The sequence below is a fragment of the Pinus tabuliformis genome, chromosome Q, assembly GCF_031772625.1.
Source record: "Pinus tabuliformis cultivar Carrire ecotype Pingquan chromosome Q, CPIR1, whole genome shotgun sequence".
Lineage (NCBI taxonomy): Eukaryota > Viridiplantae > Streptophyta > Pinopsida > Pinales > Pinaceae > Pinus > Pinus tabuliformis.
The window spans coordinates 100,063,234-100,090,503 of record NC_142296.1 but is presented as its reverse complement, the minus strand read 5'-3'; the positions used below and the strand labels follow the sequence as shown (position 1 = coordinate 100,090,503).

The window sequence follows — 27,270 nt, the reverse complement described above, 5'->3', positions numbered from 1 at the left end:
TGAATGAGATTACTTTCCACATGCAGATATTTAATGGGATAAGCATTTGAAAACTATATTCCAAAGATATGAGACATGGACTGCTACAATATTTTCATGTGCTACTGAAAACTTTGATGGGCGCAATGGATCATTACCATGTTAGTGCTTCCATGCAAGTTAAACACTAAGCTTAGAGATCAAGTGGTAATGTGTAAAGATACTAAGGAATACACTCTTTCCCTTAACAACAGATATAACAAATGAAAAATATACAAGCCCCCGCCACTTGAATATGCCATAATTAAGCACTTGCACAGTTCTCCCACGCACCAAATCTTGAACTAAAACTCCCCCCTCCACACTGTTGTGCATATTCAGCTACTGTATTCCGAGCACAGAGATCCCAATTTTTTGCCAATGCCTTTAAGGACATTGGCTGAGGAAGAGTTCGTACAGCTGCATGAAAGTTTGATCTTGCTCTAGATGAGAGGTCTTCATACTCCTTACTGTCAGAGTGCAAATGTAATTAGCTTGAATAGGAACACTGTAAGAGTATGGACATACGACAAAGCACAAGAACATGTGCACAACTGAAATCAAAAAGGATTTTTAATTAGCGTCTAGAATCTACTCACCATGGTTCAACAGGAGCTCTGTCTATAAGTATGGGAGAAGAATTTGGATAATTCTCCGGAATAAGCAAGCGCAGTGGTGAAATGGGTGTCTGAAAACCACAATCAAATAAGACAAATAATTCAAAAGAATGTAAAACCTTGAGGCATATAATGAAACGAATAATTCAAATGATATGATTACAGAGCAATCCATTTGCCTCCTCCAATTCTGGTCTAACCTATTGAAAGAAAAGACTAATTTGCAACTATAAAATATCTTGGCACAGATAGTTATCAGCTAATATTTCTGAAGGCACCTTCAGTCCCTGAAAAAGAGCATATCAGTAATACCAATCGTAGAAAATGGCAAGACAGTAAGTGTACTATTTATTCAAGTGACAAAGCCATAAAAGATAGCTAGGACTCACCATTTGGGATGATCTATAGCGATTTTTCATGCTTGGACTCAATGCTATTGCATTGTAGGAACATTTCACTACAATCCCATCTCTCCCTACAGCAGCAGCTGCAGCTGCATCATTGTCATCTTCACTTACATCAACTACAGTATCTATCAGTTGGTGATTGATTTCTCGTATTTCATCTTGCAAAGCATGGTTCATCTGCAAAATCAAGTAGTATAACCGATATTGTGAACATAGAAGCAAAACCAGTGTATGCATTACTTATCTGTGCGCGAATGTTAAAAATAATAATCTAGATTCCAAGTGACCAGAGTTGATTTCTGAAATAAGCCCAGCCTAACAAGATCAAATAAACACAGACTAGCAAGGTCATGTTCTCCTGTCGGTTCATATCTGGTTCCTTATGCATTTTCAAGAAATTTATGTCCCCATCCTCTTATCATTATTCCTCTGGCAATATAAAGAAAGTTCCCCTTGAAGGAATTATCTCCACTGTTCAGTGAGATTCTGTATGGGGACATGTGAGAATGTAAATTATCCACTTGTGGCCTTTCTCCCTTGTCAAATTCAGTTTTAATAAACTTTAGGCTAGTTGTTTTATAAATATTATGACAAAATTAATTTAAATAATTAATGCATTTTGTTAGGCATTAATTATGGCAAGGCCATCAGTTATTGTGATACTAGATTATGGTTAAGGTCGACCTAGTCAACTTTGATATGTACGCTCAAAAACCCTCTTCAGAAATGCGCCCTACTTATATGGACCCATAAACTCTCTTGGGAAGATGCCCTACTTGAGTTGTTTATAAATACACAACTCAAACCTCATTTGTAATATCATTTTGTGTGAACATCCGATATTGTAATTATTCTTTAGCCTACAGGCATCATTATTTTATACAACTGATTAAACCTACAGGTACCATATCTTTAGAGTTCTCTAGTTCTAAGGTTGTGTTTTTCCCTCTGCGCATCTTTTGGATAGCTCTAGCACACTTGTTTAGTGTTGTTTTCTTTTTTATATTTGCAGGTTTCTGGATTGGCTGATTGGTTATACATTTAATACCCTCGTTCTCTTGTGATCTCAACATTGTATCAAAGCAGGTGTGAACTATTCTCTACCTACTTCACTGCCAGTTAGGGTTTTCTTCTTGGCTGCTCATGCTGGTATACTTTGTGATCAGCCTTTGGCATACAGAATAATCTCCAAATCAAGGATTTCCAGAGTTGTTTTTCATGGTGTTATTGTTGGCTGGAAAAAGGTATTTCATTTGATGCTGTTTGGGTCTTTTGTGCACCTTTTTTTGGAGATCTCGTTCATAAATTGATGTGCCCAGCATCAGGGTTTCTTCACTAATTTTTATTTCAGGAATATTTAGCAGCAGATCTGGGACTATTGACTCATGGCATTACCATTATTTATGTCTGTAAAACCAGGGTTTCGGATCATGCCTTTGCTGATTTAATTCAGGATATTTTGCAGCCATAGTTTTGGAAAAAAATTTCAAGTGGCATTGAACTAAGCGCTATAGAACTAGGGTTTCCATATATGTGTTTTTCTCTACAAGTGATCCGGAGATATTTTTCGAGAGGTATTGCCCTAAGGGTTGTAGATCTAGAGTTTCTTGATTATCTCTTAGGGTTTCCTAGGGTTTTAATCCTTCTCCATTGCTCACTTGAGGTATATGATCTAAAAAACATTGGCTGGTGGCATCATTCTTACAATGCAGAACTCGGGCTTTCTTCAATCATTATTATGCAGTAATATTTCTACAGCGCTGTGTTTCTTGCTAATGCGTGTACCACCCTAAATACAAAGCAATACACAGCAGATTTCTTGGAAAAGATGGTACTATCTTCACCAAATGGCTAGAATTTAGTATTAATGGGGGAAGTTGTGATGTAACACCTTCTCTCAAAAGCCTCCCATTCAGATTGAGTGGTGGTGTTGCAAATAGGACCAACCCTATCTTGAGCTAAGTATCCATAAACCCATTCACTGTTGTATCTTGGCTATGGCCAACCTATTTGAGATGGATATCCATAAACTGCCTCACAGCTGTATTAGAGATAGGTCCATAAACCCACCTCTCATTTGTATTTCAGCCTCGATCAACCTTGTATCGAGTTAAGTCTATAAATCAACCCCCACATGAATTCACCATTTATCTTTGTGCCGTCATATTCAACTTAAGGGGTGATGTTGAGAATGGTGTAATCTTCATATGTGACCATGACCATCTCATACTACCATTAATGCATGTTGTTGGGCATTAAGACCATCATTTATTGTAATACTAAGTAATGGTTAAAGCCAATTAGGCAACTTTGATATGAAGGCTCAATTAGTATTTTAAAAAACGGCCGAACCAAAACGGAAACGACCGAGTTAAAACTTAACCAAGCCGGACCCCTGCCCAGGCCAACTCGGTACAAAAACAGGACCAAATGCCAGTCCGTTACCGAACCGTCTGAGCCGGTCTACGGCGGAAAAGAGAGGGAAAGACTGACTCCAAAAGCGATTTTGTTTGTTTTAGGTTTTCGGCACTCCATCTACCCTCTCCCAAGCCTATAAAAGTTACCCAACCCGCTCATATTTCCTCACAGCGATCACATTGCATTTGTGTGAGCATTTGTGAGGAGTTTGTGAAGAGTTGGAGTTGGTTTTTGGAGCAACAGTGAGGAGTCTCTTGGGCAATCATTGAAGCAGTAGTGACAACCTTCTTGGGCAATCACTAGAGCAGCATTGAGGAGTTGGTTTGTTGGAGCAACATTGAGGAGTTGGTTTGTTGGAGCAGCATTGAGGAGGCTAGAGCCTAGAGGTATTTTTTTTTCACTTCTCAAATCTGCCTTTGCTTGTTTTTTTTTTGCAAATCTGGAAATTGAAAAGAATATTTTTTGTAAAAGAAATGAACATTGAAGAGTTGTTTTTTTTTCTTTTCATTTTCAGATTTTTGTTCATTCATTTCCAAGTCCAAATATCATAAAATGGCTCCTAGAATGAAAGATGCTAATTGGGCATATGCTGATAATTGATAATCAAATGCATTGCAAAATTTGTCATAAAAGAATTAAGGGAGGTGAAGGGGGCATTCATAGGCTGAAACAACACTTGGCCGGTATTAGAGGCCAAATTGTTCCATGTGCAGCACCAATAGAACAAAATAGGGATATTAGGAAGGAGTTGCTAGAAAAAATTAAGAAGTTTGAGGAAGAAAAATCTGGGCAAAAAGAAATAGAGGCTGAAATTGGGAGGATGAAGAGTATAAAACCAGTGAAATGTGAATCTCTGATCACTTGCGATTAATCACGAGTCAAACTTTGCTCTTCCCTCAAACGATCCGATGCAACTATGGGTGAGTCAAACTCGCGTTGACCGTGTTTGACTCGTAGGCAAGGCAAGTTTCACTTGTGACTCACTGATTAATTGCAATTTAGGCAACTGAGGTGATCTTCAACCCTCAACTCGAGGGGCACAGGTTTTAACTTTTAGGGTTTCCGCATTTTTTGTTGTGTAGTTTAGTTAGGTTAAAAATTAAAAGTCAGTCTGTAATTGACTTTTCTCACTACTCAAGCCTACAACTCATACATCGAGAAAGTAATAGAGGCATGGTTTCAGTTTATATTTACTCCACGTAATAGAATCGTAATGTAATAGAGGCATAGTGTGCAGTGTGCTCCATTGTAGCTTCAACATGTGCTTGGCCAAAGATTTCAGTAGCAAACCATCATCGTATCATTTTAGCAGCAATCAAGAGATTTCAGTTATTGCTTTTTACTGATTAGTATACAGTATTTTATAAACTTTTAGAAGCAGATGCTTCTGGTTCGATGTAGTCATAGATTAGGAGTCAAGACCCGGTACTTTGGATCATGTTTGGACTCATAACATATATGAGATAGTTATTCATTCATGATATTTTGGATATCTATTGTTATTATGCGTTGTTTGGACATGGCTTTATTGAATATCAATGAAAAATGTTTTCTTTTTTTTTCTTTTTTTTTGAATATGTGTATATCTTAAATTATTGAATTCACCGATTTTTTCCCGATTTTTCACTGATCCAATTAAAACTCTTCGCTCTTTTGCCTCGTCGATTTATTGTCGATTCCGAGTCTAATAACATTGTATAAAACACATAGTCGCTGCCAACCCTAGTTTTGATTATGAGGGCTCTTCATCTATCTCTTGCGCTGATGCATCCAACCCCTTTCGCTATCTTCCTCCCTCTTTGGAGTCCATTCAAGAAAAGGGTAAGGGTGATATCAAAAGTTATTTCACAGTCACACCCTCCTCTCCATTTGATAATGCATGTGGTCCTCAAGCTAAAATAGGTCAAATGCAGCCTACTTTAGATGACCATTGGAAGAAAGAATTGAGAGAAATTGTCTGTGATTACATAGATAGATGGTGGTATAATGTTGATATCCCCTTCAATGCTTCTCTTTCACCATATTATGAACCTATGTTTGATACCATATTTGCTGCTGGAAAGGGCTACAAAGACCATACTAAGCATGAGTTAAGGGGATCTCTTTTGCAAAAAGAGGTTTTGTCCATTGATGAATATTTGATGGATTGATCAAAAGAATGAAGAGGTTTTTCGTTACACCAAACCCGCAGGTGTTGGTAAACGTTCCAAACCAATAACTAGGATCCCCAGGGTGGAAATTACAGATTCCATAGAGATGCGGTGATTCTTCCAACACCCCCCCTCAAACGCAGCTCGGGGGAATCGAACCTGGGTCTAGGCTTTGATACCATGAAGAGGTTTTCCATTACACCAAAACCCGCAAGGGTTGGTAAACCTTCCAAACCAATAACTAGGATCCCCAGGGTGGAAATTACGGATTCCATAGAGGTGCGGTGATTCTTCCAACAAAGAACCGTACCATCACAAATTTTCTTATCTTTTGCCCACATGGAACCATGTTTCTAAAATCAGTTTATGCATCTGATAGAGTGAAAGATGCACACTTGTTGTTTCAGCTTTTGGATGAGGTTGTTATAGAGGTGGGGGTGGCTAATGTTGTTCAGATCATCACAGATAATGCCTCTAACTATGTTCTTGTTGGTAGAGAGGAAAAACACAAAACCATCTTTTGGACCCCATGTGTTGCACATGACCTCATGCTTGAGGATATTGGTAAAATAGATTGGGTCAAAACCACTATAGAGCATGCCAAAAGCATAACAAAATATATCTACAATCACTCATGGATTTTGAACCCGATGAGGAAAAACACAGGGGGCACGGATCTTGTTAGGCCTGCCATCACTAGATTTGCAACTCATTTTTTAACATTGCAATCTATGTTTTCCCAACATAGAAGCTTGCAGAGGATGATTTCTAGTGATGAACGGAATGAATGTCAATGGTCTCGCAAACAGGATGGCAAAGATGTGAGAAAAAAAAGTTAATGAAGAAACATTTTGGAAAAAGGCAGCAGAGATTGTGAAAGTTGTTGAGCCACTAGTTAAGGTGTTGCGGTTGGTGGATGGGGAAAGATTGTCTATGGGCTTCATTTATGAGGCTATGGATCAAGCAAAGGAGCAAATAAAGGCAACATACAAGGATAGAGTGGCTAAGTATGGGCCCATTTGGGAAATCATTGATCAAAGATGGAACAATCAACTCCATCGCCCAATACATGCAGCTAGGTTTTTTTCTGAACCCAAGGTATCATTATAAAGCTTTGGAGGCAGAAGTTTTAACTAGGGAGGTTAGGGATGGATTAATTGAGTGCCTTGAGTGCATGGTCCCTAAGGAGAGTGACCAGCTGGAGATACACCGATAGATCACTTGCTTCAGTAGAGCCACAAGTACCTTTGGCAAGAACCTAACAAGGATTGCAAGGGAAGCAGATGAGCCAGGTAAACAAGTTCAATTTTCAAATTCTTATTTTGTTAAATTGTTTATAACTTTATAATTTGAAAGTTGGATATAATTTGTTGAGCTAACTCATTACACAACTATGTTTTTTGCAACACAATGGTGGGAGGCATTTGGTAGCCATTGTCCTCAATTGCAGAAGTTTGCAATCCGTATTTTGAGTCAAACTTGCAGTGCTTCTGGGTGTAAATGCAATTGGTTTGTCTTTGAGAGGATTCACACTAAGAAGAGAAACCGTTTGGAACAAAAACAGTTAAATGATCTAGTCTAGACTCTATGTCCAATACAACCTTCGGCTAAGATGCAACCAATTGTTGAACAAAAGACCTGATACAGATCCCATTGTGTTGGAAGATATTAATCCAACATCAGATTGGGTAGTGGAGAGTCAACTAGCAAAGTTTGACCTTGATGAGGATATTGGTCTTGATTTGGATTTAGAGATGGAGGCATTACTTGAACATAATGTTCAGTTAAATGCAGATCCACTAGTACCAGGCCCAGCCCCAAGTCCTCCAGTTGCAGGCACTTCCTCTACTCAACCACGACGCAAGCGCATAGCTCGTCTATCTCAACGTGCTAGTGCTACTACTTCTACAGTTGCAGTTGGAGATATTGATGAGGAGGAGGAGCCATGGGTTTCCCAGTCTCACTCTGATTCAAAGTCTGAGCCAGATGACGTTGGCTTCTCTAGCAATAGTGACTAGTGACTGTTGATTTGGGGTAGCATCGGATGTGCTCTAGCCACAAAAATTGGTGGAGAGGCTAAAGCACATGAGATCTCCAATACCCAAAAATGGTTTGGGCAAATTCTAAACAGTTTGAGAAATATTAAAATAATTAATATTTTTAATGGAATCCCTAAGTCTAAACTTAAGGAAAATTTAGACTTAGGGAAAATAAAATATTAATGTGTACTAATATAAAACTATGTTAGAATGGTCCAAAAGTCATGAATCAAGCCAAAATTAATCTTAGCCATTGATTAGGGACTTAATCTCAGCCGTTGAATTGTCAATGAGAAAAGTATAAGAGGAGGCTTGACGGTCACTTGGAGAACACACCAAGTTGATCAAGATTTCGACTTTCTGGGGCAGGGTTTGCTGAGGAAGTCGAAAGAGTGATCAAAGTTGCAACTGAAGGGCAGTGAATACAGAAGCAGAGAGGCAGAGATAGTACCGAGAGGATCAACACAGAAACCAAAAGAGAGGGACACAGAGCAAGCTAGGGCTCATGCAGAGCCAGCCAAAAGTTGCGCAGTGCCTCAGAGAGCCAGCGTGGGTGACGCAGAGGCTCTAAGGGTTGACGCAGTGCCTCCAGATGCTGACGCAGGGCAAGCCAAGGTGACGCTGGGCACACGCTAGGCCAAAAGGCTGACGCAGACCCTAGAGGCTGACGTTGGGGTTTTCATGGGGCAGATGGGAGTTGGGAATTGTCAAAGTGTTTATCCAAGGTTTCAGTCGGAACATTTGTCTTCGGCTAAGAGGTACTACTGTCGAGATTATTCTCTATTGGGTGGGGTGAGTCGGTTTTGGCACCCAAATTGTATTCTAAAACTACTTAATAATTAAAACCCTCAAATAGCTGCACCGGTTTTCCCGCATTGGGTTTTTCCAGGGACATTGGTCCAAAAACAACGGTGTCACTTGTGTGCTTGTTTTGTTTCCTTCAGTTGAAGATCTGTAATGTGTTGAGCATGTACTTGTATTTATTTTCAGTATTTACATGGTAAATAACTTGTTAATTAATCAGAACAAGTAGGCAGAAATAAAACAGAAAAGTACATGAAGGGTTTCTAACAGTTAAACTTAGAAATTCCAACATGGTATTAGAGCATGGTTGCAGATCACAGAAGAACCAAGGACATCAGCCGAGCAGAGCAACAGCAGCAAAAAGCAATTGTCTCGAGTGACAGAAGTTGTTCCTAACAAAGAAGCAGCAAGGAAGGGCTGATGCAGTGCCTACGTCATCAAGTTTGGGCCGGGAAGAGGATCAACGCAGTGGCAGAGGGGAGTAGACTCGACCTACGCAGTGCCCAGTCATCTTTCTCAGTCAGGAAGGATTGACGCTCGTGGCCAAGAGGTGCAGATTTTGCTGGTGTCGGGATTGCGCAGAGCCTAGAAGCTCTAACCTTCAATTTGTTGGAGCATAGGAGGCTGTGGGTAAGTTGCAAAGTGAAGCTGGTGGGGTACTGTAGTTAGAATAGTACCTAACAGGGCAAGACCAAGGAGGAGGGAGTTGCTACCGAGGATTTCTAGCCAAGAAATCCGAATCAATGGTGCAGCTGCACTAAGGATCGGAGTGGGGGCATCTCGACATTGGCAGAGGGGTTTCCAGAAGGGAAATCGAGGCTCAGAGAGAGTCACACCGAGGACTTCGGAAAGGAAGTAGAGGAACAGCGAGATGGCAATGAACGTGGTAAGAGACCAAGACAGACTGGATGGAGCTTCAAACTTCGTAGTCTGGAAGGCTAGAATCTTATCCGTTCTAGACAGGAACCATCTCAAGCACTTCACCTTGAGGACAATAGCAGTCCTAGTTGACCCGACTGATAACGATAAGTACAAGGATGCAATGGCGAGGGCCAAGGGCATCATCCTTGACAGGGTCAAGGACCATGTAGTACCACACATTGCCGAGAAGAATACGGCAAATGAGATGTGGGAGGCCCTAAAGAAGTTGTATCAGCATACTTCAATGCAGAGGAAGATGCTACTAGAAAGTCAGCTGAGGTCATACTAGATGTCGAAGGAAGAACAGATCGACACCTTCATCGGTCAACTGAAGGAGATCTGGGAACAGCTGACTTCCATAGGGGCCACGCCGGATCAAGAATTGATGGTGAGAACAGCCCTGAACGTGGTCTCAGAAGGCTGGGAGGTGTTTGTTCAGAGCATACTGGGCAAAGCAACCCTTCCAGATTGGGAGGAAATGTGGGCAGCTCTTCGCCAAGAATAGACTAGAAGGCTAAGCAAGGCGGGAAGCAACAGCAAGGGGATCAGAATCAAGAAGGAGGAAGAGGAGGATGCTACCCTAGCATCTGAGGGAAAGCAAAAGAAACAGAAGAAGAAGGACCTCTCCAAGGTCAAATGCTTCCACTGTGGGGAACTGGGTCACTATGCGAGCCAGTGTCCGAGGAGGAAGAGCAAAGGAGAGGCTTCCGAGACCAAGGCAGTGCTAGCAAGGGCGAAGAAGGAAGTGGAGACAGATGATGACTGTGCCATGAGTGCGCACACGCCATTTGAGCAAAAGTGGGGAGACATCGAGCTGTAGTCAGACGGACTACAGGCGATGAGGGGCAGGATCCTCGAGGTACCCAACCTCTTGGATTATACCTTGCTACAGGAGCCCCGAAGGGGAATAGCAAGATTGGCAGATGTCAGTAGAGACGGATGCGGATGGAGCGACAGAGGGAGCCACAGCGCAGAATTCCCAGGACAGCGTGAGGCAGCAATGCGAGATGCATAGAGTTGTTGCAGCAGTGCAGAGGTCAGAGAGGGAGCACTTGTCAGTGACAAACGAAGTGTCAGCATCGAGGGTGTCTCTAGCCTGACAGAGATGTCAGAGTTGGGAGATTAGTTACTTACTTCTCAGTCACTAAGTTGCAGTGCAACAGTTAGCAGTGGCAGTGCTATGCGCAGCACGATGTAGCATGATGAGAGGGAGCTATCGTACAGAGCCAGCTGTGGCAGTGGCAGGGCCATGGGTAGCAGTACATGATGCAACAATGTAGAGGATGTTGGGTGGCAGGCCTAGCATCAGCACAGGGACCGATGCCAGATGATCAGGGTGATGCTCAGTGAGGAGTATTACTAGAGCACAGTCCTCGCTAAGAGGGAGTGTTGATTTGGGGTAGCATCGGATGTGCTCTAGCCACGATAATTAATATTTTTAATGTGGTCCCTAAATCTAAACTTAGGAAAAATAAAATATTAATGTGTATTAATATAAAATTGTGTTAGAATGGTCCAAAAGTCATGGATCAAGCCAAAATTAATCTTAGTCGTTGATTAGGGACTTAATCTCAGCCGTTGAATTGTCAACGAGAAAAGTATAAGAGGAGGCTTGAGGGTCACTTAGAGAACACATCGAGTTGATCAAGATTTCGATTTTCTAGGGCTGGGTTTGCTGAGGAAGTCGAAAGTGCAGCTGAGGGGCAGTGAATACAGAAACAGAGAGGCAAAGATAGTACCGGGAGGATCAGCGCAAAAGCCGGGAGAGAGGGACGCAGAGCAAGCCAGAGGTTCACGCAGAGCCAGCCAGGGCTCACGCAGAGGCGGCCAAGAGCTGCATAGTGCCTCAGAGAGCCAGCGTGGGTGATGCAGAGGCTCTAAGGGCTGACGCAATGCCTCTAGAGGCTAATGCAAGGCAAGTCGGGGTGACGTTGGGTAGACGCTAGGCCAAAAAGGGCTGACGCAGTCCCTAGAGGTTGACGTTGGGGTTTTTGTGGGGCAGATTGGAGCTGGGAACTGTTGGAGTGTTTATCCGAGATTTCAGCTGGAACATCCGTCTCCGGCCAAGAGGTACTACTGCCGAGATTATTCTCTATTGGGTAAGTCAGTTTTGGCACCCAAATTGTATTTTGAAACTGCTTAATAATTAAAACCCTCAGATAGCTGCACCAGTTTTCCCACATTGGGTTTTTCCATGGACATTGGTCCAAAAACAATGGTGTCACTTGTGTGCTTGTTTTGTTTCCTTCAGTTGATGATCTGTAATGTGTTGAGCATGTACTTGTATTTATTTTCAATATTTACATGGTAAATAACTTGTTAATTAATCGAACGAGTAGGCAAAAATAAATCAGAAAAGTACATGAAAGGTTTCTAACAGTTAGACTTAGAAATTCCAACAGTGACTAGTGATGTTTTGTTGTAGAGGCCATTTAGAGCCTCTTTGGTTATGTGTTTTTAATCTGATCTCTAGATATTACATGTATTGGACAGTGCATTGGGTGCCATTTTGATATAATAAATATATTCATGAGCATACTTTGATAATACGTTGTCTTCTCTCTATATTTGAATGCTTTGAGTTTGGAAACATGAACGAAAATCTTCAAAATTATGTTTTTTCATAAAAAAATAAATATTTAATGTATTTTTTACAAAGACCAAGTCATTGAAATTAACTAGGCCGAGTCGACACTGAGTGGGAATCGGAGTCGGAGTCGACCCTCCGCTGGTTCGGAGTCAGACTCGGAGTTTTAAAACTATGGGCTCAATAACCCTCTTGGGGAATGTGCCCTATTTATGTGGGCTCGTAAACCCCCTTTAGAGGATGTCCTACTTGACTTGTATTTAAATTAGTGTTGCGAAAACCACGATTTTTTGAGTTTGGCGATATTATCGCCCGATTTTTACGTTAATTTTTTTCGCAAAAAATCGCGAAAAAAAACATCACGATAAATTGAAATAATCATGATTTTTACAAAAAAATCTTAATTAAAAAAATGTATTGCGATTTTTTGATGATGAGGAGGAGGTGACACAACCTACCTAGGCTATCCCTGTCACCAGTAGAGGACGTGGTCTACCTCCTGTAGCTCCTAGTTCTTCAGCTTCTAGAGCACAACAAAGTCCACTACCAACTCCACCGGCATCTACATCTAGAGGGAAAGCTATTGCATTTCCTCGCAAGAGAGGTAGAGGAAATCAGTGGTATTAGTTATTTGGTTCATTTCATTGTATATGACATTATGACTCATGATATGAGATCCATTATTATATTTTTTGTTGATATTTTGAGGCTGAGTTGGGACTCAGGAGTCAGGACTGACTATTCAGGACATGATTCACTGTTATGCGTGATGTAGCACTAGAAATGATATTACACATATTTTATCATATTTATGTGTCAATGTCTTTATTTTATGTTGTAGATGCTTTAGATATTAAAAAAATGAAAATATATATATATATATATTGTATTTTACGATTTTTTCCCGATTTTTTCCTGATTTTTTCCCTCGCCAATATTATCCCGATAATGATTACTGCAACATTGATTTAAATACACAACTCAAATCTCATCTATAACATCATCTTATGCAATCATGTAATCTCATGACATTGTTTAACCAATGGGCCATTCTTTTCCACAAGCAATTAAACCTATGGGTACTACAACTTTGGCATTCTCTTATCCTATGGTTGTTCCTCTCTCTCTGTCTAGTGCATCTTTTGAACAGCTCTAGTGCACTTGTTTACTGCTGTTTTCTCTTCTACTTTTGCAAGTTTTTTGATTGGCTATTCGATTCCCCCTTTTTCTCTTAACAAATATAGAAAAGTACTGAACTAACAGTAACTATTATTGCAATACATCTATTAAAATTGAAATAACCTGTTTCCAGAATATTTATAATAGTATAATCTAGATAATGTAAGGTATTAAAACAACTGCAAATGATAAAATATTCAAATGAACTTGAAGATAATAGGAAAACTTCCTTGCCAAAAGAATTAGCATTTGTGTTTCTACTACATGTCTGTATATTATAATCTGTCTAATAAATTGTAACCACGTCTACTATGTAGACACAGACATCTGACAAAACAAAACCATGTGCCATAGGATAATCACTGTAACAATTAAAAGTGCAATGAAAAGTGCAGTTTCAGTGCCATATCATTTCCCCGACCTAATCAGAACATCTCTATTGGAGGATTTTCTGGTGCTTTGGAGGAGAGCTATAATGATGCATTCTGATTCACAATCTTTCCAAATATAAGTGTTTGATGATCTTATAATAATATGAGTTGTATCAGCTTAATAGATATATCTGTTTTCTATAGGCATCATAGCAATAAGTTATAACAATGCAAGATTAGACATAGCATGTAATGCACTAACTATTCAGTACTAACAACATGGGAAGACCAACAATTCTACAGGATTAGACATAGCTTGTGATGCGGTAGCTATTAAATAATAACGACAATAACTGGAAAGATCAACGATTATCTGGCATTGATTGAGAAAAGATGAGATCATGTTCAATTTTGCATCTCCCACCAGCTATAAAAAGTTAAGAGGAAGCTGCTTTATTGATTCTTGGATAGCTAAGCTATTAAAGTGGATGGAGTAAGCACATTGAAATTTGTAGTCTCAGCTTAGAAGTTAGACTTGTAGCAAGGAAAGTCTTTGAACCAATGTAACAGGCTCGTATGAAAAGAAACAGACTTCCAAGTCTGACTCTGCTCTGTAGACTGTGAGAAAACAGAGTTGAGCCTAACTCAGTCCCAAATCAATTTTTGTAACGAATAAAATATATATAAATAAATATAAAATAATGTAAATGATAATAAGCATAAATAATTATTAGTTAAGTAGTAATTAGGTTGAGGAGGCATGTCTAAATGAGACATGACTCTTCATGAAGAGACACTTGCCTGATATATAAGCAAGCCTCTCGTTCTCATTGTAAATCATTCATTATCATTCGTTCTTATTCTTATTCATATATTTAATATAATATTTGTATCCTCATGGATATCTTAATATTCCAAGTCTTTTGCATTAATTAATTTGTAGAAGGAACTTTGTTCGCTTCATTTGGTATCAGAGTTTTTCAGTTCTCTAGGTTGTTTAACCAGTGCACAGAGCTCGTTCTCCGATCCAAGGCCTTGGCTATCGAAATTCGTCAACCTTGTTGCCGTATAATTGAAGCATTTTGCTCAGAATTTGGGAGTTTCTCCTTTTCCCCGTTTTTCTAGGCCTTTGGCCATTAAAAAAAAAAAAAATCGCTAGTTGACCTTTGGCCATAAAAAAAAAAGACAAGAAAAAAAAGATATAAGTAAATAAATTAAAAAAAATAAAACATAAAAAAATAAATCACTTGGTAGAAGCCCGTGGTTTTAGAAACAACCCATGGTAATTGCCCATGGTATTTTAAAAAGTTATAAAAAAAAAACAAAAATAATACGTTTTACTTTTTACGTGGAGAACATTTTAACGGAGGTTTTAAAAACAACCCATGGTAATAGCCCATGGTATTTTAACATCGTGACCGTGTCATATGAAAAGACATGACCTTTATATTTATTAAGTGGGGTGACATTAAATATTTATCAAGGGAGTAATTAAGTATATTAAAAAAATGACCAATTTATTATAAAAAAAGAAGTGAAATTGTTATTATTATAAGATAATAAAGTTGTTTTGAAAAGGGGTCTTAATATAAAGAAATACATACATATATAGAGGGCAACAATATAAAGGAGTATTTTTTTTAATAAAAGGGACTCCAAGTTTTTAACAATCCACATTAAAGGAGAATATTTGGAAAAGATATATAAAAAATAAAGGAATTACTCGAACAAAAACAAAACCAAAAAAAAAAAAAATATCCCAAGTTCATCTTAACAAAGTAAAAATGGAGTCAACCGTTGACGATAAAGAAATTGAGTGTAGTCCAAAAATGAGAGATGAAAGGTTTCCTGAAACCTTTGGTAAATATGTTGATACATTATTTAAAATCAAAGGATCGCTCGCAGGAAGAGATATCATAATCACTATCAGTCCTGCTGAAAAAAGTAATTATGTTAGTCCTAAATGTGCTAACCAATTGGTGATTCCTGAATCAATTATAGTTGAAAAGAATATTCTTGGCGATTATGACAAACAATATGACATAAGCAATATACACCTAAGTATTGGAGATTACACTTTTACGTCACAATTCACCGTGAAAACCTTATGTATTAACGATAGTGACATTGTTTTGGGATCACCATGGATGGAAACTCTAGGTTCTTTTAATTCTAAATACAAAAAAACCTTTTTTGACATTTTCTTACAAAAAGAAGAAAATAATGCTCCAAGATTTACTCTGAAACCAAATTCAGTAACGCCAGAGGATATCTCGGATATTTCAAAAGTAATTTCTCAAGAAGGTAAAAAAGTATTACAAAATATGCAAAAAGAAATTGACAAAATCACTATTGACAAAAATGAAGAAGTTTCCCGACTTAAAAACCATAGTGAAAAATCGCTGACGCAAATTAAGAAACTTAAGAAGGATAAGAAGTCATTAGAAAACCAGGTACAACAACTTATCAAGAAGGAAGCATCAAATGTAGGAATTCAAGTTGATGACAAAACAACAAATACCGATTCAGTGAATGTCACAACTCAAGAAGAAAACAAGCAAGTTGAAGAAAAAGGCGCACTTGGATGTTGCAGTTCAGACAATGGACATCCCAAGCGAAGGTTCCATAACCAATTCAACAACATCTTCACGAGAAGAAAATCTAAAAACTTTATATCGGCATCCGAATCACGAGAGTAGACAAATCAACCAAGCTACATATCAGGACCATTCAAACCGTAGGCAACAAATTAATGTTTCAGAGAATAATGACATAACATCAATTCCGTCTTATGCTAACAAGTCGTTACAAAATTCCAGTAATCAAAATACTATACAAAAGATTAATCTGGGATGGTCTGATTCCTTCTCAGTGCAACAATTTTGTTTGTCACATAGAAGATCATATCAGCTTGTATCGACGACAATGACTATTCCGAGACAGAAAGACTTTCGAAGCTGAAAAAAAGATCAAGCCTTTTTCATCGACAAGCTTTGAGGACAGATTTTTGAGGAAGGAGGCAATGTAACGAATAAAATATATATAAATAAATATAAAATAATGTAAATGATAATAAGCATAAATAATTATTAGTTAAGTAGTAATTAGGTTGAGGAGGCATGTCTAAATGAGACATGACTCTTCATGAAGAGACACTTGCCTGATATATGAGCAAGCCTCTCGTTCTCATTGTAAATCATTCATTATCATTCATTCTTATTCTTATTCATATATTTAATATAATATTTGTATCCTCATGGATATCTTGATATTCCAAGTCTTTTGGATTAATTAATTTGTAGAAGGAACTTTGTTCGCTTCAATTTTGCGGGTATGACATGAGCAAATATGACTCACAACTCCCACAGCTCATGCTCAGTTATCTGTCAAAGACAGAAAAAAACATTTGAAAGAGAGAATCCTTGTGGTGGGGGCTTTGGGGTGGTGACAGAAATGCAAAGTGAACATACAAAAACAGATTATCTTCAGCACCAACGTGCATTATAATGTGCCAAAATGAGGACAAATGATCAATAAATTGCAATCAGGTGATGTGGCTGAAGAGAAATTGGGTGGTAGAAAAATAGCCAGAAGAACACACCCATAAATGCTTTTTAGCAATGCACGAAAAACACACTTTCATATATTTAAAGACTCTTGAGGTTCAAAGGGCACAACATGAACAGACCAAAAAATAAAGGATCACAAAATATATGAACACAATGCATCTAACAGTCGACACCATGATGGGGAAATAAAATATTGTTATGGACGGAAGAGACACATAAAAATGAAACAAGGTGCACAAGATCAAAATATAGCAATGCTAATATTGAAATATATGAGGCAGATTTCCAGATTAATAATCTCTCTAAACTTGCATGATTGATGTGTGCAGAATCACAGGTACAGTAAAATCTTGACTAATACGAGAATATCTAGTCTGCATGTTTGCCTCTCTCCAACAAGAACAAACCAACATATAAACTATGCAAGTTTATGACTCATATATAGGATATAAGTGAATCTACATAGCATACCTCCAATCTTGGCCTCTTGATTTTAGAGGTTGCCGTAGACTCCATTTCCGGAGACTCTAGATTATTATGTTGTTGGAGACTATTGGTCACACTTCCACCTGAAGATGCTGTGCTTAGGGGCATGGAACTCATACGGCGTCTCATTCTCTTTGTTGCAGCACTACCATCCTGTGACATTAGATTTCTTGCTTGCAAACGACATTTTGTCATAGCAACCAAATCCTCTCCAACAGCAGCTCTGGAACCGTTACCTGGAGCAGATCCTGCCATCCTATCTATCAAGCTTACCACTGAACCGATGTCATTCACAGCAGCCCTCAAAGCCTTTGGGGAGATTGAGTTGATCTGTAAATTTCAGGAAAAAGGAAAACATCAAACAACCTTCTATGATAGATACATCTCAACATGAACTCAACAATTAAGTTAACCAACAATTCTCGTGATCTTCAAACTGGGTATTATAACTGCTTATGGCATCTAAGGGAAACCTCGAATAGAAGTGTTCCAACTTCCAAGCATGACAGAATAATGCAGTCCTATTTTCAGTTCATCTATTGCCTGACGCTACTTAGCCTCAAGGAAACTGATGCTGGAAACCTAGGAGTCGGTTAAAAATATGAAAGTAATCAAAAGCATAGCATGATTCCCAGAATAGTCAACTTTACATACTGAAATTCTTCAAATTGTATAATAATAAGGGAGACTGACACTTCATCTGTCAATTTTGCTGGTGACTGGGAGCTGTTGAAGTCTCTAATATTTAGATTGCTTGAATCCCAATTCAAGCTATTACTGCAGTGACATATCCTTATGAAGGGGTTTTCTCCCGCATGGGTACTTCCTTCCTTGAAACCAAATCCACCAATGCATAAACAGGAAGGTAACGAACTAAAAAGAAGACAACCAGTACTCTAAACAGAATAGGATATATTAGGAGGGCTTTTCAACTAGGATAATTATTACAATACAGACTCCTAATACCATTCCTTGATCACTATTTTCTGGGGTGCATGTACACACAGCAATCACCTGCAACTCATCCACAAGTATATAACAGAGAACCAGTATAATGGACTCCACAATATATTTTCAAAAGAAAACAACAGTAATAATCAGTCCTGGGACTGATAATTAAAATGGTCAAAGCTCCTTGAGGTTTTCTAACAAGCTCCTCGGTTCTATGCTATTACTATATAAACTAATTGATTTTAACTGCTAATGTGACCATTTGAATGTATCATCCAATAGCCCCTCGGCCCCCAACAATAGCATGTTACATTCAGTTTATTATTACCTTATGTTACTGGAGCATTTCTACACTGTTTTTAATGTAATTTGCTTCTATTGAATAATAATTGCCATTGTGGGACAATAATGCATTATAATTTGACTTGATACTGCTGCCCCCTAGACATAACCGCAGGACTGTCATTACAGCATCTAGGAGAAACCATGATGAATTACTACAATAGAAATACTGATTAGAAGTCACAGCATGGAATTTATAATATCGGCTGGGTGTCTATTCCATCAGCAATGAAACCCAAGGAGAATTCCAAGTTTCTATATATTAAAAAGGCGTGATGATTGTTTTGTTTACAAAAACAAAAGGATTTTACACAAACTATACCGAAATGTCAAGGGAAAACTGAAACATATGCATAGGTTAGGTAACTTGCACTGTTAATGTAGCAACATCAACAATAAATAGAGCTTTCAAGATCATTTTCTAAAATAATGTGGAAAAAGAAAAAAACTATCCCTTCCAGATATAATCTGAGAAAATGAGTTGACACCTGCATACCACTTTTACCAAGCGCTCCAATGGGGGTTCTGTTGTGCTTGACTTGTCTCCCACCAGGAATCCAGATGAAACAGTTTGGTGCCCATCTTGGTTGACTGTATTCTGAGCTGGGCTAGGAGAAAAATCAGCTAATAGTGGTGAAGTAGAAATTCCAGGTGTACCAATAGCTAGAGACTGAGCATGATTTAGAGCAGGAGCTGTCTGCTGAAATCCCTGAGCACTTCCAACATTCGAAATTGAAGAAATGGCAGAAGACTGCTTCTCAGTGTCTTCTATGTGAGGCGAAGGAGCTGGGAGAGCAGAGGGTGAAGGAACCATAAATGGCGAGGTTGCAGGCTGCACGGGAGTTACAGCTTTAGGAACTTGAAGTGAAGATGCTACTAAACTTTGTTGATCTATCTGTGGAGAGGATTGCTGAGATACTTGTGGAGAAGCAGCCTGGAGAAGTTGAGGTGAAGAAACAGAAAGTGCTGACCCTGTCTTAAGCTGCTGCTGCTGCTGCTGATAAACTGAACGCTGACTTAAATGTTGCTGTATAAATGCTTGTTTAACAGCAGACTGTTTTGTCTTTGATTCATTACTCAACTCATTAATTTGTTGAAGTTGCGGCATTTGTTGTGCCTGAAGCTGTGCCTGCAACTGAGCAGCTTGTTGCTGCTTCTGCTGTTGTAACTGCTGGAACTGCTGTTGTTGAAGCTGCTGCTGTTGCTGCTGCTGTTGCTGTTGGAGATGCTGCTGCTGCTGCTGCTGCTGCTGCTGCTGTTGCTGTTGGAGATGCTGCTGCTGCTGCTGTTGCAACAACTGATGTTGAAAATGCTGCTGCTGATGTATCTTAAGTTGTGCTTGTGCTTGCATCATTTCTTGCTGCTTTAGATGGTGGTGTTGTTGCAGAGCACTTATATTATTTTGTTGTAGAGAATTCATGCCATTCTGCTGTAAGGAGCTAATATTATTCTGCTGAAGAGGAGCATTATTTTGCTGAAGAGAATTAATACTATTATTATGTTGAAGATGGTTTAATGAACTCTGCTGCAAGGAAGTTACACCACTTCCTTGCGATGCATTTAGATTGGTGGCAGACTGCATCGTAGTACGAATATTTTGGTGTGATGTTTGTCCACCAGATTGCTGTAACAGAGGCATGGAACTGTGCTGAATAGGTGTCACGCTGTTTGGTTGCATTGAAGTAACTGAAGGCTGTAAATTCATCTGTTGGAGTGGATTAACATGCTTCTCTTGTGGTTGCATAGATTGCACTTGGTTGTTAACTTGGCTTGGAAGTTGTTGCTGTCCCTGTTGTTGTTGTGGAGCAGATTTCCTCTGCTTAAACGAGTTCAGAATGGCTTGAATCTGTTTCTCGAAAGCATCAACCTTGTCTTCTTTAAACCCTGGTGGAATACTGCTCTTTGGAACTTGAAAATATGCCATCATACGTTGCAAAGTAGTTTTGTAGTGCTTAAGCTTTTCGGATTGATCAGGTTGCATGGGCTGCTAAAACAACAATTCTATGAGCGGTCAAGCCAAAATGAACTAAAATAGAAAACTGTCATAACTATTGGTATTCCTTTTTGAAACAGGTCAAACACAGGCATGAAATGCAACGATTTATCACCATCAATAGTGGCTACTTGAATTGCATTGTCAATACAACTCCAGCCTACTCTGACAACATCATTTAGATTACTTCACTGTATGATTTCACGTCTCACTTGCCATATATTCATAATACTATCAAGCCATTTTATTAAGTAGACAACAGTCAAAGTAGTTAGGGTAAAAAAGAAAACACACCTGCTGACATTTCGTTTGAAGTTTGGTAAACAATTCTTTTATCTCTGGAAAATACATCTCCTTCAGAGTTTGTAGCTACAAAAAGAACATAACAATTTCTATTACTTTTATTGTTCATGAAACACCAAAAATTTATCAAGGCATCCACTCTTAAGAGACTCTACATCAGAAAAGATGTAGACTACCTTAAGATTGGAGCCAAGCAAATACGTTTGCTCTCTTCACTTACACAGGGAAGAGTAATCTACATAATCACAGCTTCGTTTAAAGATGTATGTTGATGTATTCTTTATCATTCAACAATATAATATAAGATGCATTTTCAGAAGAAAAAATGATTTCTCAAGGCATTTCAGATTGAAAAAGAAGGGCAAGAAAACAGCTTGTAGTTTAGGAGTGTGAAGGCATCTCTTATGGATTTCTGCATTCATTCATGGTTGTGAACAGTTAAATAGTGAAGATGACACGGTATCTCTCCAGAACAAACAAACAAAAAAAATCCAATATTCTTTACAGAAAGAGCTCTTGGACAGACATATAGAAAACCAATCATTGTGAAAATATGAAGATACATACACCCACACCAACGCTGAAAACCAAATTGCAATTTTAAAAAGAATTAGAATGTATAAAATCTTACTCTCTGATAAACCTTCTCTTGCCAGTCAGCAGCAGTTGGTTGTCCAGTTTGACCTGATGATTCCATTGATGCTGGAAAGCCAACAGTTACCCCATATAAGGCCGCAAAACAGTTTTATTAATATGAAAAATCAGAAGAATGTACAAATGGATATATTTCATCTATGTTTAGATTACGTCAGATATGCCCTACAGATATGGACTGGAGATGGTCAATAACTATCATCAAAGTTGATTAAAGCCTTAACCACAATTTGAATGGGAATAGAGGATCTAAAATGCAAATGAAGTGGATGAGTGGATTTTACTTGAAGAGCCCTCTGGCAGACCGCGCGGTTGTAATAGCTGCTTTTGTTGTTCAATAGAGCTCGGTTGCTGCTGCTGCTGCAACAAACCACCAGTTGTCTGAAGCCTTTGCAGCTCTTGCTGTATTGGACTTGGTTGCTGTAACAGTCGCTGCTGTTGCTGCAATGGTTGGGTCTGAGATTGGAGCTGAGAGAGAAGCTGCTGCTGTTGTGACTGTTGCTGCAACTGCTGGGATTGTGATTGTAATAGTGATGATGGTGTCTGCTGTGTTGGCTGATGTTTGGATTGCATAAGCTGGTGAATTTGATGCTGGTGTTGCTGCATGTTTTGCTGACCCAAAAGTTGTTGGTGTTGTTGTTGGTGTTGTTGCTGTGGTTGTAGAATTGACTGCTGAACCATAGAAGACTGCTGTTGCTGTTGTATAACAGATTGCTGTGATTGTTGCTGCCTAAGCATAGATTGCTGATGCTGCTGAAGGGGAGTCTGAGATGCTTGTTGTAGAGCAGATTGCTGAGTTGACTGAAGGACAGATTGTTGAGCAGGTTGTAGAATAGAGGGCTGGGATTGCTGTAGAATAGACTGTTGACTTGATTGGAGAGCAGGTTGTTGAGCTGGTTGTAGCATAGCCTGCTGCGATGGCTGGAGCTGACTCTGTGGCAAGGCTGATTGTTGCTGTTGAAGAAGTGATGGCTGTAATTGAGACTGCTGTTGAAGCTTCTTGTTCAGAAGAGCCTGTTGCTGTTGGTGCAACTGCTGTTGAAAAATTTGATGTTGCTGCTGCTGCTGTTGTCTTGATTGTAGCTGCCTCTGATTGCTTGCAAGAAGAGGAGGTAAAACTTGACTTGTTGAGCTATTAATTGAATTATGTGGCATTCCCTGCATAGGTGGCAGACCATTAGGAATCGAAGACAAGGAAGGTGCCAAACCAGCTGAGCTCGGCATTCCACCTGCAGATATGCTATTTTGCAGATTTTGTTGGAGCATTGGTTGTTGTGGTTGAGGTTGCCCAGGCAATGGGAGATTATTTGCAGATGCTTGCTGTTGATTTCTAATCTGTGGTCGTAACAGCATACCTCCTACAGTGAACATAGAAAGCAATGAAACAAAAATAATAAAAATAATAATAAAACTTATAAAAATTCCTTGGAAAAATGCTAAGAATAATTTATATTTTTGAAACGTCCTGGTAAAACAAATTGTATTTACCTACACATATCAGATATATAGTACGAAGACATAAAAGTTATATGTAACTAATCGAATCAGTCTTCTGTGTAACAGATTAGCCTTTTTTGTATTGCCCTCACCAGGATCTAGAGGCCGCTGGTTGTTACCAGGAGAACTACCCGGAAAATGATTCGAAGGTCCATTAGCTTTTGATTCTAATGATAGCATCTTGAGAGATATTCTCCGTAGATAGTCTTGCTGCAAAGCATAAAGAGCACATCAATATCCTCCATCAAGAAATTCTTCATCGGAACCAAGATATCTATAAATAAGTGTTTTAAAACTCCGACTCCGACTCCAACTTGGTATCGACTCGGCCAGTTTGATTTCAATGACTCGGTCGTTGTAAAAAATACATTAAATGTTTTTTTTATTAAAAAACATAATTTTAAAGATTTTCATTCATGTTTCCAAACACAAGAGACAAAGCTTTAGAATATAGAGAGAAGACAACATATGATCAAAGTAGGCTCATGAATATATCCATTATATCAAAATGGCACCCAGTGCACTGTCCAATACAAAGTTCATACTTAGCCACCAATGCCAGGATTCTTTTCTGCCTCAGCCCAAGGACAATCACTAGACTACAACAACAATAATACCAATTCTCTGCAACCAATCATAGCTTCCCAAATGATAAGCCAATGAACTGATCAACAGATGTCTTCAAATTTGTGCCTTTGCTACAGGACGACCTGTCTCATGCTTCTACCTAGACTGCTGGAGATGATTTCAAGAAATCTGCCCCTAATGAAGTCTCAAAACCCTTGATTTAATTATGGTCAAGCTCCAGAACAATCAGAGGTAAATATGTATCTATTAGTCCATTGCCAGAATGTTTGCCTTTTTAAAAACATTGTATGGCTCAATGCATTGTTTCAGTTTTCTAATTCATGCCACTAGGATAACCATACTTTGGCCTTGTAATTTTCAAAACTTTCTCACAGTGATAGATTACTTAGGGCTATAAATATACAATAAACAACAACCCAACCGTTGATATGTAGGATGCGAAACAACTTTTGACAAATGTGCTTCAGGATCTTTTTCAAAGAGCCAAGCTGGCCGAGTCAATGACTGGCTCGGCCGGCTCGGTAACAACCCGGCCTGCCGTTCCGTTTCAGCCACCGAGCCGACCCGGCCAAGCATTGGCTCAGTCTGGCTCGGCCGAGTCGGAGTCAGCTTGGCCGTTTTTTAAAACACTGCTATAAATACATACATATATATAGATATGCCACAGTAAAATGTCAATATGTATTCAAACGGCAATGGCATCTAACATTGTATGAAAGGAGATATGTTTACATGATAATATTCGTAGACAAGATATTTTTGAAAGATGCCCTCGATTCAAATTTGAAGAAAGAAGTTCATCAGTTACCATTTCATGATAACAAAATTTGATAAAATGGAATATCCTTCGAAGAAAACTAACAGTCATTGCAATTCCAATGCGAGAAGTAGCACACCTGACTTATAGCGACTGTATAAATCTTCTCCTCAAACCGCAAAGCAATTTTTTTCAGTTCATTCATTCCATCTGCACCCGTCTGTGGCATGTGTCTCTGAAGAGTGTCCATTCTGCACAAAATAACAATAGCGTTATAAACCTACTTTCATGGTTTCTATTAGCAAACCAACCAATTGCAAGATCTTTTTGCAAACTTAGAAAGACCAGTATTTCTTTGCATAAGATCATATAGCTTTGACAGAGTTCACAGACCAATCAGGTAAATTGAATTAACAAAATCCCAGGCAGCAAATTCAAGTAGATCACCAATAATTGGTGCATTAGCAATTTCTCAGTGAAAATAACGCTTATTGCTTGGAATTTGATGTACATTTTTCAAGGTATACAAGTCTGATTATTGATATGCCTGATCCAAAAAATGGAACATAAAAATTGTTCATCTCGACATTAACCCAACCGGACCTGGTAATCGAACCAAAATACAATCCCAGTTCACTATTCATTATACCCTAATTGCTACAAGCTGGAAGAACCAAAACCCATTAAGCCTCTAATCAATTACAAGTACACAACTCTTGCAAATAAATATAGAAAGAAATATACCCTATCAATGTAGTATTGGCAGACAAGTTAATTTATTGGGCTTTGTAATCAATAGGCAACAACAATCAGTGCTTCAGCTATGTACTGTAACTTCAATCTGGCATTTCCTTTTGATGAATTCCAGGACTATGTGCATGCTAAACCATGTGTCCCTAAAGAATTCTGGGTTGCAAATAATTGAAAATTGTTTATCTCTTTGGTTAGATGATCAGACGATCAGACAAATAAAATCCTAGTTTGCGCTTGATCACAGTTACTTATTTGATAGGCAAAATTATATGTGTGGCTTATAAATCAGGTGTATAAACAATAACATAGCTTGTACCAGAGAACATAAATCACTAGAAAACTTCTGATTTTTTATTGTGGTCTGGGAAAGTTTAAGGTTCAATCATAACATCACGCTTATTAGGCACGCTGGTTGTCCAGAAATTTTGATATCATCGCAATTTATCTTGTGTCGCTCATAACAGTTTTAATGACCCTCGGAACTCTCTAAAGAATCCCCAATAAAGCATTTAACAAAACCATCTCAAACTGGGTGTGAATGATAAAAGCCCATTAATCCTGTTTTGCATGTCCAGAAGAAAGAAAGTTCGCTCATATGGATGTCGGCCCATTTGATTTGTAAGATGAGAAAATCGCATATCCTTTATATCTCTGGAAAAACGATATGCCACAAACCTGGATCTAATAAATTGAAGCCCTCCGACCAACGTTCCTTGCTACGTATTTAACAAAATAATCATTTCCAAGAGTGAATGAATGCATTAAGCTCAACAACAAAGGCATGGGGATATTTGGTATTCTCAAAGGGCAAGACTGTGTCCTATTCAATAGCAGTATACCAGAGCCCTTCCTCCTTCCAACCAAACATTATTTAAAATTCCACAATCATAAGCAGATTGTCTATGGATTTATTGAGCTCACCTAAACTATCATCAATCAATAAAACCCCAAATCTACATTCAAATATCGACCATGACCCAAATCAAAACACCAAACAAAAAAACGAGAGATGGGTGTTGTGAGCAGATTGAGTACATCTTATTGACGATCTTCTGCCTGGATTCCTCATTCCTCCAGTTGTTGGTCTCCATGGCGTTCTCCAGCTATGGAAAACGAAGAGAAAGGAGTGCTGTGCAGAGGATTTGGGGCGAGGGTGCGTGGATTTTACCAATATTATACAGAAAGAATGCGGATAAAAGCGGTCCGCCTTGGTGTTAATTGCCGTTGGCCCCAAGACCGAAAACCGTGGGAGGGAGGTTGAATCTATCACAAAACGCGAATTAAAAAATTAGAAAACTACGATGACGACGATAAATAAATCATAGTACCATTGGTGTCTGGTAGCGGTGCAGCACATGAATGAATGAAAATTAAAAAGAATGATGTGGACGTAAAGGAATCAATCAAGTAACAACAGCTGTATAAGGAGACTTGTGAGGTTGGATTACAGAACTGGGATTGGAATCTCATCGTCAGAAACCCCTTTTCCGAATCTACGCTCTTGTTACTGCCCTAATTTTGGCTGTTATCAAATGCAATACGCGTCCATTGGCATACCCACCAACCACTCAACGCCCGTGATTCCCATTTGTTGCTTTGCCGTTAGGGACCTTTTTATTGGATGCCCAATGTCTCAAGTCATGAAAACACAGACGAGGAACCACTCTAAACCGGATTTATTGTGTGAATTCTTTGACTCCGAGTGGACTTTGTTACTAAGTTTTTTTACTAATGTGTTTTGGTATTTTCCAATTGGGTTTTGATAGGTAAAAGATTTTAATTTTAAAATATTGAATATTTATTTATTATAGATATATAATTTTTGAGGGTTAGTTTAATTACTCAAGGTTTTGTAATTAAAATATA

General features: G+C 38.7%; 1 protein-coding gene across 3 annotated transcripts; it reads right to left on the bottom strand.

Moving 5' to 3' along the window:
* Positions 1-26,712, bottom strand: LOC149218426 (mediator of RNA polymerase II transcription subunit 15a-like). 3 transcript variants are annotated; one of them, XM_089383974.1, is made up of 11 exons: positions 26,440-26,712; positions 24,791-24,902; positions 23,399-23,516; positions 22,094-23,167; positions 21,787-21,857; positions 21,147-21,221; positions 19,356-20,846; positions 17,552-17,896; positions 1,025-1,219; positions 618-706; positions 1-488 (listed from the first exon to the last, which is right to left on the bottom strand). In XM_089383974.1, exons 1-11 carry the CDS (start codon positions 26,493-26,495, stop codon positions 284-286), a joined length of 3,831 nt encoding a protein of 1,276 aa, XP_089240100.1. In that variant the 5' UTR covers positions 26,496-26,712; the 3' UTR covers positions 1-283. The 3 variants fall into 3 exon arrangements, with proteins under 3 accessions (XP_089240100.1, XP_089240101.1, XP_089240102.1); XM_089383975.1 differs by having other exon boundaries at positions 19,356-20,843; positions 26,440-26,709; XM_089383976.1 differs by lacking the exons at positions 24,791-24,902; positions 26,440-26,712 and having other exon boundaries at positions 23,298-23,406.
* Between the last annotated feature and the right edge of the window lie 558 nt (positions 26,713-27,270).

Coding starts and splice junctions, on each gene's coding strand:
- LOC149218426 (XM_089383974.1), bottom strand. CDS start 26,495: ATGGAGACCAACAACTGGAGGAATGAGGAATCCAGGCAGAAGATCGTC. Junction 24,903..26,439: donor CAGAAGATCGTCAATAAGAT/GTACTCAATCTG, acceptor TATTTTGTGCAG/AATGGACACTCTTCAGAGAC. Junction 23,517..24,790: donor ATACAGTCGCTATAAGTCAG/GTGTGCTACTTC, acceptor TATGCTTTGCAG/CAAGACTATCTACGGAGAAT.